The sequence below is a fragment of the Asterias amurensis genome, chromosome 15 (assembly GCF_032118995.1).
Source record: "Asterias amurensis chromosome 15, ASM3211899v1".
NCBI lineage: Eukaryota > Metazoa > Echinodermata > Asteroidea > Forcipulatida > Asteriidae > Asterias > Asterias amurensis.
This window is the reverse complement of record NC_092662.1, coordinates 17,179,383-17,193,670: the sequence shown is the minus strand read 5'-3', so window position 1 is coordinate 17,193,670 and position 14,288 is coordinate 17,179,383. Positions and strand designations below refer to the sequence as shown.

General features: G+C 37.2%; 1 protein-coding gene across 1 annotated transcript; it reads left to right on the top strand.

Annotated features, from left to right (window-relative positions):
* Window positions 1-2,081: 2,081 nt before the first annotated feature.
* Window positions 2,082-7,571, top strand: LOC139948304 (glutamine synthetase-like). Its single transcript, XM_071946418.1, has 7 exons — window positions 2,082-2,227; window positions 3,277-3,444; window positions 3,745-3,906; window positions 4,378-4,524; window positions 4,908-5,235; window positions 5,533-5,713; window positions 6,393-7,571. The coding sequence occupies exons 2-7, from the start codon at window positions 3,282-3,284 to the stop codon at window positions 6,513-6,515; spliced, it is 1,104 nt and encodes a 367-aa protein (XP_071802519.1). The 5' UTR covers window positions 2,082-2,227; window positions 3,277-3,281; the 3' UTR covers window positions 6,516-7,571.
* The last annotated feature ends 6,717 nt before the right edge of the window (window positions 7,572-14,288 follow it).

Here is a 14,288-nt window from a genome sequence, read left to right as displayed (position 1 = left end):
CCATGATTAGAGACTAGACAAACCAAGACTGTATCAAATGGAAGGAAATCAATCCATGGATGAAATGAGGGGAAAAGAAGCCATGTCCAACCATGAATAACAGACAAGGGACAGCCACCCCTGAGCTATCCCCGCATGCAATAATAAGGATGAGACGTTCAATAATCCACTGGTCTATCTATAGTGTTATTAGTGTGTGGAATCTATCGATTCACTTCACGCAACTCCTTTTACTTGATGAGCTCCCCAGGGACACACAAGCTTATCTGGGTCTTATATTCACCGTGGATGTCGTCAATTCATTAACAACACGTCACTACTTTGATATAAGACCAATTATATTATTTGTCCTGCAAAACAGCACACATTATCAAGATGCTCCACTTATTTTAAATAATACTATTTTAAGCAAAGTGAAATTCACAAAACTCCTTGGCATTCTTATTGATGAAAATCTCTCTTGGAACGACCATATTATTAGTAGTCTGTGTTGTACTAAAGTGTCAAAATTGTTTTTGTTACAGAAAAAAAACAATTCGTAATATTCACGGTGCATGTTATCTGGAACATATCCCCATTGTTTGCCACATCAAATATTTTATAACTTGGAGGTACAATAATTTCTACTGGTTGAGCGTTCTTATAATGTTTAAGTTTTAGTTGCCCCTGCTCTACTTAAAAGCAAAATATGTCCATGAATTGAATTGAATAAAATGAATAGGCCCCCGCATAGTCGGCCTACTTCCTGCATTCGGCATAGGGGCAATCTTCTATTCTCCCGTTGTCCGATCGATCTCGGATTTGTAAAAGCAAGGGTGTTATTGTTAGTCAACACAAGTCATGGGATCCATGATGGGATCATTCCCATGGCAACCACACGGCTATAAAGCTTCATCCCCGTTAATTAGGCTGTTTTCTTAGGAGACGGTGATAAAGTTGTGACGTCACTCAATATACTCTACATACACGAACTCCCTAGGGTGGCAGTGCACTTCACGTTGTCTTTCATCATATGACGTCATTGTTTCCTTATTGAATAATGTTCAGATTGATCGTCGTCTGTGATTTGTTGATTGTGTTAAAAGCATAGCAATTTGGGACCAAAATGTGAGGTAAGCGCCTGGAAGGAGGCAAAGAAGCCGACCGTAGAGCAAACTCTGCTCGTGGCAGAACTAAGATGGGAATATAAGGGCCTCTCTTCAGAGTGAACTGACATGACATGAACAAATTGTGAACAAATTAGCTGGGCAAGAAGTTGCTATGAATTATCATCATTGTATAGATTTTGTTTTTAAGACAGACCCTATCATACATTTATGATAAGGTTCTGCTTCTCGCCTGAATATTATCTGCAGAAAGTTACAAAAATGTAAATTAGTTTTGAGATGGCGAAAAAGCCCCACATGTTACGGGCACTGCGGGTGAATAGGGTGTTTGAAGTCTGAAAACTCAGGGTCATGAAAGGTCACTGACCTATAGTGGCATCAACATAATTATAGAACAGTATTATCTTGGGCCAAGGGGAACACTGGTGATCAAAATGCCAACACGAACTAGTTTGCAATTTTAAGTCATAGACCCCAAATGATGAACTTTCACATGGTTGTACCCGCAAGTTTACTATTTATTAAGTTATAGTTTCTTCTTATGACACATATAGCTCTACCATAGGGAGTAGAAATAGATGGAGGTAGAAATAGGGCCTTACTGTCCGGATGGTGCTCAGTCGTGACCGTTGCATACCCACCTCTCTATGCTGCATGGCGCGAAATCTCACTTAAAAATACACGCGCTAATGTTAATGAGAAGAAAGAATTTCTCCTTTGTCTTTTTTCGGAAATAATTCGGACACTTGGAGAAGCACGTGGATGGATTGCCATTGTAATAATTTTACCACGTTAATTCCTATTACATTACCGCAGCAAGCATTCGCGGCGTGCGTGTCTGCAAAGCCCCGTCATCTTTACAGCACATGTTCAACCATAATAATAACATTCACGTCCCACTATTCACTGGTAGTAATAGCCAATCAGAATGAGGTACTCGCGTGCTACTTAGACGATCAACCAATCACGACGAGCCCATTCAGCAGGATTTCTAGTATACTCTCGCGGCAAGGTTTCGCGGTATTCAGAACGTGTTTTGACACTGGTACTGCCGCCTACACTGTTACTGCTAAAAAATCTTGCTTTTTTTCTCCGTGTATTCACCAACTTCAACTCAAAAGGTAAGGGAAAACTATTTGATGAAATTTATCATTGATATTTGTATGTTTTTATGATAAGATTGTTTTCTCAGACACATTTTGTTAAGAAATAATGATGTCTATATCGTGTAGTTTTGTTTTGTTGTTGGAAATCTACCGCGCCACGAGTTCATGCACGCTAAATATTATCTTTTCAATTAAATCTAGAAGTAATATTTTAGTCGTAGGGTTTTTGAAACAGTAAAAACCGTGTATTTAACTTGATATTGATTCCTGACAATTTAAAGCGATGGGTGAAAACTGTAATTGAAGAGCGAGGGCAAGGCCGGGTCATTTGAGCGACCATGTGGATGGATTACGCCACGGCGCCCCCTCTGTATGCTGGGTGTGTGTGTTCAGTTGGTCATTGTTTACAATCGCATTCATTGACGTCATCACCATGCAGTCAAAGGGTTTTGGAAGGTTGACAAAAATACGTGCATGAACGAGTGAAAACTACTTCAATGTAAATTGTATACAGTTTTGGATGAGTAATTTCCCTGAATGATGGGTGGGGAACCACTTTTTTTTTACTACAGAAAGCAAACGCAGTTGCATTGGTGTATTGCCCATGATTGAAAGTAAAGAGATAAATAAGATCTAAACTAAGTTAAATTGCTTGTTTTTGTTGAAATTGAAGACAATAATGTATGGAAAGTGAACTGCTGTGTAGTGTAGTTTATGAAGAGTTGGAAATGTAGTGCTGTTCCATCTGGAGTAAACACAAACTGTAAAAACGAAAGTTTTATTTTATGATCATACACTCGACAAATGACTATTTTGTTCCCAAGGAAGGTTGTCTTGAGGAAAAATACTTGCTAATGTTATATCCTCATTCCTGTGTGTTCTATCTAAAAACAGTAAAATAATTTATTGCGATTGGGGTTTGGGAACCTCATCCCCAAAAAAGTAACAAACAAATAAACTAAACTTATAAGGTCTCGTAGTTCAGCAACTCAAAAATGTTTAATAAACGTACCATGGTAAAATCTTCAAACTGTTTTCTGAGCAACTTTTTTCTTACTTTGCAGACAAAATGGCCGACTACTCAGCAGGCCTCGACAGAACAGTCCTGGATAGCTATATGGACCTGCCATCAGATGGTAGAGTACAATGCATGTATATATGGATTGATGGATCTGGAGAAAATGTCCGGTGTAAGACAAAAACCTGCGCCAAAGTACCAGAAAGACCTGAAGGTTAGTATACAAAACAAATTAAAAATGGGAACATTTCAAAATACTGCCACCAATTTTTCATTTGTTATGAAATAAATTGGTGTCTTAAAAACTCAGACATGTTTAACTGTGAAACATTCAGAGCGAAAACAGCCATGTGTCAAAATTTGATTTGCATTCGTGCAGGAAGTAAGCACTGGGCTTATTTTGAGTTCCTTATTAAAATGCCACTACTGGAGCAAAAGAGACCTTATCTTTCTGTAGAAGCAAGTTGGTTAAATAAAATATAAATATTCTAAAAACGATATTGTTCTGCTTCAGATTTGCCCATTTGGAACTACGATGGGTCCAGCACAGCTCAATCGGAAGGATCTAACAGCGACATGTACATCGTCCCGAGGGCGCTATTTAAAGATCCCTTCCGTAGAGGAGACAACAAACTTGTTATGTGTGAGGTGTTGAAGTACGACAAAAGACCAGCCGGTAAGTTCTACCAATTGTTTATGGAATTCCCCCTCCCCCCAAAAAAAACAAAAAAACTCCAAAATGTGAAAGTGCTATCAAAACATGATTCAATAGTCAATAGTCAAAGTTATCATTTGCTGAGATGCATCTGTGCAACCCATTTCTACAATTTCATTCGAAGAGAGATAGTAATAGTTCTAGGTTCTTATATAGCTCTTTGTCACACCCCTAGGTGCGTATCAATTGCTTAGTATTTTGTCCTTGGAAGGTATCCCTTTTTTATAAAGTACACTACCTTTCCTTTACCATGCTGTAGCGCAACATGCTGCCGAGCCAGGAAAACCAAAGTGAACCGTTTTTAACTTTACAATTAGTGCACTGGGTTCTTTTACGTGCATTACACAACTTGTCATTTTCATAGATGTGGGAAATAAAAGTTTCTCGAGTTCCTTGGGTTGAACCCAGTGTGTTTCCTTCATTAATTTACAGAGACCAACTACAGATATTCATGTAACAAGGTGATGGAGAAGGCGAAGGCATCAGTACCATGGTTCGGCATTGAGCAAGAATACACACTTCTAGCTCAGGATGGTCATCCATTCGGCTGGCCCAAGCTGGGATTCCCTGGACCACAAGGTAAATTGTGTTGCTATCATTTTTTAGTTCTCTTGAGTGTCCAATGTTAAAGCGAGCACAATATTCTGCCTACTTACGTCTGCTTTCCGTTATTGGTGGCCCTCGGAAAAATCGGCAGAATTCTTATTAAGTAGCCGAAGGTTAGACCTTAAACTTTTAAAGTTGTCCTACTTTTTTCCCACAAGAGCCAAATATCATGCATGTGTTGATTCCCATACATAAAAGACTCGGAGGTAGTTTTGGTTTTGTTTAAAGAGGCTGCATTTATATAAAAAGTTAATGTAACGGGCACTAACCTTGATAAACAAAATTTTGTTTCAAACCTCTTGGTGGTTTCCCCACTCTGCCTTCAATAATTGTGTCTTAAAATTATTTGTATGCAGGACCTTATTACTGTGGTGTCGGAGCCAACAAAGTCTTTGGTCGCGCCATCGTTGAAGCTCACTATAAAGCTTGTCTCTACGCCGGAGTAGAAATCGCTGGAACAAACGCTGAAGTGATGCCCGCCCAGTGGGAGTTCCAAGTTGGGCCCTGTGAAGGAATCAAAATGGGAGACCATTTATGGATTGCTCGCTTCATCCTTCACCGTGTCTGTGAAGACTTTGGCGTAGTATGCTCCCTAGACCCTAAGCCAATGGAAGGAGATTGGAATGGAGCTGGTGCCCACTGTAACTACAGCACAAAAGAGATGAGAGAACCAGAAGGCATTGTGTAAGTAACCTTCAATCAATTCTGAAAATGCAAGAAAAAAAATAAATGTTGTAAAATTTGTTTGCACAAAAAATTCACTTGACGCTTGAACATTCAATCAGTTTCCCTTGTGGTTTGATATTTGTTGGACACAATTTAGTTTTGACTCTGAAAGGTGCTAAAATACACATTATCTGTTTGCAAAGTAAATTTGTCTGTCTTGAGAACTTCTACACTCGAACTAACGCTTGAAGATGTCAAATATTTTGATGTTCAATCGTGCATTGAAGATGTCTATTGTATTTCTTTTTCCCTCAGCCCAATCCAGAAAGCCATCGAGCTTCTCGCCAAGCATCATGACGAGCACATTAGAGCGTATGACCCTAAAGATGGAAGTGACAACGCTCGTCGGTTAACTGGGAGACATGAAACATCAAGCATCCATGATTTCTCCTCTGGTGTGGCCAACCGTGGCTGCAGCATCAGAATACCCCGCCAGGTATGTCACCTTGACTTATTGTCAGTTATGAATGGGTTTATGGACACAAGTTCACAATATACCATAATGGAACCAAACTATTCTTTAATTGAGAAATAGCCTACAGTTCATTGACTTGAACTTCAGAAAAATTTCATCAGGTCAACGAGTCCAACATAGTTTGAGTTTGACTTCGACATCCACTTCAAATGATAAAGGAACCATGTTCTTGCATGCTTTTGGTGTGTGACGCACTCACAGAACAATGGACTAAATAAAGCATGTAGACATTCAACAAATTAAACAAGAAAGATGATAAGAAAAAGGCAAAGGTCAAAGCTGTCGGTCTTTCCAAGGGTTGATATACTCCAAAAGATCTAGATATGGCAATGAAATGTCGGTTATTTTCACGTTCCAGGCTCGTGCTGTTTATTTAGCCATGGACCTATGACAATGAGAAGGAGGTTTTTTGTTGCCATCGTTCATGTAGTTTTGTTTGGTTTGCAGTTACACAATGTGTTTATCTATCTACTTGCTGAGAAGTTGACGTAATCCTGGCCGATTTCCATTCTTCAAGCCAGGTAGAAGTTGAACTGAGAAGTCTCCTGAGTTGCAAAAATTCACTCTTTGGTAGTAGAATATAATGCAAGACAAGTTGAAGTTGGATGTTAATGGGGTTTTTTAATTTTGTTTTATTCAGGTTGGTGAAGAACGAATGGGATACTTGGAAGATCGTCGGCCATCTTCTAACTGTGACCCATACCGAGTGACTGAAGCAATCGTGCGATCGACAGTACTTGACGATTGGGAATCCACCTTCTAAATATACACTCAGCACTCCACTAATGAATCGCAATCTCCCCCTGGTACATGTACATTTACAAATTGTCCTGTTTCTGATAACAGATACTCGCTCATAATGAGTGGAAAAAACATGGTTAGCTATGAAAGAATTGAAGACTTGAATCAGAGTTCCGACTCTAGTTAGCGTCAAAGTCTGCCTGGTTAAAATATAGCTATTGCTTTCTACTGGAGCGTTTTTAAAAATGATGCAATTTCATCATTTCAACATACCTCCTTAAAGTGTTACCTTTGTTTATTTCTGGTTCATTTATCATTTCACATCACAAATTAAAACAGGTGGACCCTTATTGCTTCCATGTACAAAGTTAAAAGGAGAAAAAATCAGTCTCTTATCTTTTGTTTTAACACTTTTTAGTAAGTTTTACATGAACTCAACAGTTTAAAAGAGATGTAGGTCACGTTTAAAACCCAACTCCTTATCGTATTGTTTTGGAAACTCTTATTGGAATGAAATAGTGTAAGAATTTTCTGACTGGGCGACAATCAAAATTGATTTGAAATAAACATTTCCACTGATTTTGTTGGGGGCTTTAAATTAAATTTTATTTGTTTAATCACCGTATTTTGTTTCTACATGTATTTGAATGTGGTGAGGTTGGGCGAAACATATTTATTTTTAAAATGGGACCGCATCATTAACTTGTCTTTTAGATCCAAGGCCAAGTCGTTTATTTTACGATCAGAATGTTGGGAATTATTTAACAGAAAATTTGCAGAAATGTTTGGTCTCTAGTTGCCCTTATCGTTAGCAAAGTTTTTAAATGTGGGAGTGTGTAAAAATGTCTAACACTTTGGCAGGGTATTGTTTAAAAATGAATAATAAGATTTTGGGCTTGTCATCAATGTATTTTTCACAATGACATTAATTTGTATATTAAATGTATTTTTTCATTTATGGTCACAGCTTCTTAGTTCAAGACAAAGAGTGTGTGGGCTCCTTGTCTTGAATTGACTAAAATTCTCAAGTAAAGTTTTAATGTGTTTTAAAATAAATAAGTTAACTAATGCATATAAATGATTAGTGTTCTCTGTCTCAGTTATTGCCATGAATTATTGATAATTACAACATAATGTGGGTTGTGGGTGCTGTGTTGAGTTTGCAAATAAGTAAAAACAAACCACTCGACCAAGTAGGAAAGAGATATTTTCACATACTTTCACGAAAACAACTTTGAAATAATATTGTGAAATTAGAGTCTCGACACAGTGCGAGTCTCGTTGAAAACTCGTGTACTTCCGCATCAACAAAGATGGCGCTATTCCGATTTACCAGAAAAAAAGAATGTACAATTTGTTCACGTCTCTAGAGGGAGGTATTCCTGATTAAGGATGATCACTCCAACGAACCGTTCAGGTTGCATAGCGCCATCAAGTGGCAATGCAACTTCTACCCAATCCACTATCCACAACAAGGTACCTCTAACAATATTTTAAACGGTTGTTTAGATGAACATTTCCAACAAGGGAACTCGCGGCAAAGGTCACATAAGGGAATAATAATTATAAACACCAAGCTGAAGACAGCCAATCACTCTCGAACAAACCTTGGTTTAAATCTATGATAATGAAGTTCACAAATCAATTGTGATTCAGTAACTAGGCGACAAATTTCTAGTATTTTTTATAATGTCTTCTGCCAGATGCATTCTTGACATTATATAAGTGAATGGGGGAATACATGAAACAAAACTTGCACAAGTAATTTCATGTTTTGTTTTGCTTACCTCTCCTTCTTTATCATAAGTTTTTTTTTTTTTTTTTTTTTTTTGGGGGGGGGGGAATAAAATTCGATAGAATAAATATAATTCGATACAATAAAAATTATACAAAAACAATAAAATAGTAACCAACATGACTGCATATTTTGTAGTCAAGATGATTTCAAGCACTAACTTCTGTAATATACTATAAGTTTTCTCTGTTAATTTCGGCAAATGAGCAGCCAATTTAACCACCAAGCTATTCTATTTCGCGCGAAATCGAATACTGCTGAAAATGGTCATTCGATTTCGTTTTATGATTAGTCAAAAATGTAATGTTACGTCATTCGAATTTATCAAAGTAGTATTTCAATTTAACAATTCATCAAAGCAGCATTCAAATTCGCAGACGCTTCTAGAGGCGTGCGTGTCTTGAACAAGAATGACGATACGCTAAATTGAACAGAGTGCTAAAGAATTTGAATCTACTCAAAACGAAATTGAATGGCCGAATTCTGAATTTGAAACGCAGTAACAACTGGAGAGGCAAAACAGCTTTAACTCGAACGCATGAAAATGAAATTGGCTGCTCATTTTCTGAATTTGACCGAGAAAACCTATGTTTTTACCACACTAAAGTTTCCTTCCCCTCCTGTCCGTTCATTGAGTGTTATTTCAAAAGAAATAACAGACTTCATTTAAATAACCGACCCCAAGATGTCTAACATTATGAAAACACAAGATGTAGCTCCAAGGAAGAGAGTGCTGTCTTGGGAATTTTGGCCAGGGTCTCAGCCTGAAACTTGAAATATGGCCAACATTTGTGTTTTATTTCAGTTACTACGTGGATTAAAATTTCCGGAGGCTTTTTTTGTTTATTTGTTTGTTTGTTTGTTTGTTTATTTGTTTGTTTGTTTGTTTGTTTGTTTGTTTAAATTCCCGTAAAGGGAATTCAGCAAACTCCCACTAACGACAAGCTATAGCAACAGCAAATCTCTCCCATTCACACATTGGTTTATCGCCTATGATTATGAATTGCACAAATCAAGAAATTATGATTCAGTAATTAGACGACAATATCTATCCTCAAGTCACATTGCAAAAGTAGTTGTTCAGTTCATACCCTGTTGTGAGTCAACTAAACAAGCAGTGGTGAAAAATGGAATGTGAACAAAAAATGTGACATTTTTCAATTTGCATCTCAGGAGTTGTTCAAAGTCCGGGAGCCCGTCACACTTTGGTGCATGCCCTTTTGGAAATATTATGAAGTATTTACACAAAAGTGCTTGTGTACACATCATTTTTCTCTCAATATTGATTGAATGGTATGATAAAGTGAATGCATTTTTTCAGGGAAAGGCATTTTACGAATTCTGTTTTGGTTGTCCGTCAAGATGCACTTGCGGAGGAAGCGTTCATGATGGAAACAAAAGTATTCTCCGAATTTTAGTTTTAATGGTACATTACGAAAACATCAATTCAATTGCATTTGTTTACTTTCCGGATGTATAGATTTTATAACATTATTGATACGTAACGTGAGTGTTCTCAGAATTAGTTTAATGGTAAAAAAGTCAAAAAAGTTAACACAAAGCTGCGTTCTGTTTTTTGGTGTTTTTTTGCGGTTTGGTCGCCAAGCCAATGAACCATCCAACTCGACAAATAACTCAAACGATAATTGTATTCGTCTTTTTTGAGAAAGTCGTCATCATTCTGTGTGCCATTTTTCTGTTTAAAAAAAAATGAGACAGAGTTTGTTTTAGTCCGAACCTACGGCTCAATATGAGCCTTCGATAAAAATAGTGTCCCCTTTCACAATATGCACGGTGAATATTTACCTTATATAGGGCCTGCAGTTCTCCAACAAAGTGATGAGATACTTCAACTTCAAGTGTATGCTTCCTTTTTAACTATGATTCTCGGTATATAATTCTGAATCTCATCTTCAGAAATTAAACTTGTCATTTTGCCAAAGACGCTCTCTGAACATTATCCCTGTATATACTAGCTCGATGTCAAGATGCTTGATTTAAGAAGCTCAGTTTGGGATTTCTGTTTGTGTTCCACCTCATTAATCTTCATTATCTCTGAAGACGTTCTAGCATTAAGGAGGTGAAAATAAGATATTTCCGTTAGTTTCATTCCAAATATAGACATTGTATTGGGACAAACATGCCCTTCGGCGATTCGTTGTTTGTTTAAGGTTGCACCAAAACAACCGACCTAAAAAACTAAGTCATGGCTAATTGGTTTATCAACAATGGAATGACTACCCGGTATTGCCATGGCAATGATGATGTCATCGATGTCTTTAAAAAGCATCCGAATCGTAATGAATGCAAATAATTATGATGTGTAGCATTGGAGTTGTTGTTGTTTGCTTTTCACTATTCCGATCTGGTAACTCCAAGACGCCATAATATTGTTTAATTTTAGCCGGGAGTGTCAATTGGAACCTTTACGGTGCGGCGGAGCATGCCTGGTTACAGATGATGCGGGGAGGCAATGCAAGAATTGCTCCTACTCGGGCACAAGGTTTCCTCTCGTTTTTCGATCAGTAACTCGTGACATCACTGTCTCCATAGTGACAGGGTTTCCACCGTTGAAGTTTACGTTACTAAAATACTGGAGGGTGTTTTTATAGACACACGGGGTTGTTTTTAATATTGGCTTTGAGGAACATGTCCTCTCATACAAAGCTTTCAATTCACGATCAGACCATAGATCTCTGGCAATCTTGATCTGCCTGCCCCAATAGTCTGCAGGAAAAACATGTCATTTTAATTTACATCTCACAAAATTGGATTGTTGTTTTTCAGGATATTGAAGACTTCACAAATAGTTTGTCGATGAAAAATGTGACCCACTCTGTGAAAATGAGTCACATGTCGCCCAATGCAATATTAAGTTATGGACAGTTTAATGTGGAAAATGTAAAAAAGAAAGAAAAGATCTTTAGTTGCATGGTTAACCTTTAGAACACTTACTTTTATGCAATAAAGCTATGAATACAACAATTTTGTGATCATACTTATGTCTAATTTGTATCTTTTTTGCACACAATGGTAGTTTAAAATATCATTTTACTTGTAATTCGTTTTTCACAAAAAATGGTGTAGTGGCTAATTTCAACCGGGAGTAACTCAGCAACGCGATACACCCCAAAGCTTAGACACGTACCAAATTACTGCTGGTGATGTGTTCTTTCTAGCCATGCATATAACTCAAGTCCTGCAATTGCCTACATCTGACTCATTTTCACAGAGCGGTCCCAAATTGGATTTTATCAGCAGAGGGTGATGGGTCGACTACTACACAAAAAGCATCTTATATGTATTTATCTGAGGCTTTGTTTTATATAACTATGCACTTAACCTTCTGGGATCGTGCGTATAGATCTGAAGGGCAAAATTTCACGCATAAAAGCACAAGCATTTTCTTAAACTCAAACATATGCTAACCATAATAAAGTAATCAAAATACTATATCACTCACCGTTTGGAACTATAGTTTCCTGCTTAATTTAGCTACAAGCATAACATTTAAATGATGAATCGAAAACGGATTACGCCGAACTGCTTCCAAGTTGAATCGAATAGAGTATTGCCTAGCCCAGGGCCCAATTTCATAGAGCTGCTTAAGCACAAAATTTTGCTTAAGCAAAAAAATCCTTGCTTAGTAAAATCAGATTACCGGCCAAGACTCCACTCAATTGTTATGCTAAGTAAACACCAGCTAAATACCAGTCACAAGCAATGTATATGGCATGAAATTTTTGCCAGTAACATGTGTAAAATAAGCGAACTATTTTCGTGCTCTAAGAAATTGGCCCCTGGTGGTCTTCCACTTTCGTATTGTACTACAGAGGAAGAGTCCTATCTAGGGCTAGAGTATTTCCCTACCTGGTAATGTTAAAGGCAGTGGACACTATTGGTAATTACTCAAAATATTTATTAGCATCAAAACCTTTCTTGGTGACGAGTAATGGGGAGAGGTTTATGGTATAAAACATCATGAGAAACGGCTTCCTCTGAAGTGCCATAGTTTTCGAGAAAGAAGTAATTTTCCACGAATTTGATTTCGAGACCTCAGATTTAGAACTTGAGGTCTCGAAATCAACCATCTAAACGCACACAATTCGTGTAACAAGGGTGTTTTTTCTTTCATTACTATCTCGCAAGTTCGATGACCGATTGGCTCAAATTTTCACAGGTTTGTTATTTTATGCATATGTTGAGATACACCAACTGTAAAGGCTGGTCTTTGACATTTACCAATAGTGTCCACTGCCTTTAAATGACGGGTTTACTGACCCTGCCCTTTACGAATCCTTCTCTTCGTGAATTTATAGACTCATTAGACAATCTAACTGTTATTTGAGATATCGCGACGTCATAAATCGACAGTCTTTTACAGGAAGGCGCCAGCCAAGATAATTTAGTAGTTCACATTAATGTGGAGTAATGTTATTTTCACCCTAATACATCGCATAGGTAAAAATCAATGCGTATAGTTCACCCCGTTCAACATGAACCAAGTTTTATCTTCCATGACGCACTTAAACATTTACCTTAAGGGAAACAGTTCTCGCATATAGGCCTAAACATATCTAAAAATGTAAAAACCTTGAAGTACATTTTTTTTAGTAAATTTTTTATTTATTAACTTTTTAAAATTTTCATTTACAATAATTCAAACACATTTTTTTTACTCTATTTGTTTTACAATAAAATGTGAGGCAGCCGTTCTTAAGATCACAGTAGGTTGCTTTGCTGTTGTTGCTTTCGGCTCGTTACTGTTTTGTACCGTTACAAAATAACAAGGAAAACAACACAAAATGTATCAGAGTGCTGTTTTAAGACACCCGGGAAAGGTTATGTCACCGCAAGGAGGTAGACTTCAAGACTGCAGTGACAAAGAAACAGGGGAAGTACTTTCAGACGTTTTTATCGTCTTGTATTCTCGGTGAAAAATTTCCCAGAATTACAAGTGACAAAGCGACCACAATGTGTACGTGCAATTGCTTGAAATGTCAAATGCCTCTGTGAATGGTTGGGGGAGGGGGGGGGGGCAACCGCTTCCATGTCTCACTAAGTTTACCTCTGTATAACAACCGAGTACAATGGATGTGATCCACTTAACAAATAAACATAACATCTACTACACTGCATGTTCTTTCAACAAAAATATTCTCATTGTGTCTAATGTGTTTCTGTTGTAAATAAAGTTGTTTTGTTGACTCAAAATCAGAGTAGTGTATGATGTTTTCTGATTCTAATTGCAATTCAAAACATTTTAACGTTGTAAATTTCCAAACCGACCCTCCATCTCCCACTGAGTGTTTTTGTGGTTGTGAATAATTACGCGTATACATTAAGCTGTTTTGACTCGAAATCCGAGTCGTGGTGCTTTGATTCAAACTTCAATTTAAACCATTTGGGTTAATGTTGTAAATTTCATCACCTCCCCCTCCCACTTCAACGATTTCACCACATTAAAATGTGAACTACTTATGGAAGCATGGAGCTATAAAAGAACGTTTCACGGATCTCAAAGCCAAACTGCAAACGGCGCCTATCCTAATAATGGGAAACTGCGGAAGAGTATACACAAGAACAATAAAATCAAAAAACTTGCCAACACACACAAAAAGTTTTATGTGAGAAATGGTTTATTACAACTTCATGAGAAATGATTTCCAATTCTAACTTTGTCCTTGCATGTATGTTTTAATAATGCATGGACCTTATGTATAACTGTACATAATGTTATGAACAAACCTGAATTGAACAGGGAAATTAATATGCACATACAAATATACAAAAATTATTACATAATCTACAATGACAAGGTTGCAGAAATCATCTAAAACATCTTTTTCTTAAACAGGTGTTTTGACTTAGAATGCAGCGTCTTGAATTATTTTATGAATTTGTTTTAAGCAAATAGCGTTTTACATTGGTTGGGATATCTTTTGAAAATTAAAACAGTTAAATTAAATGAATACATGAAATAATATACAGAAGAGTTGT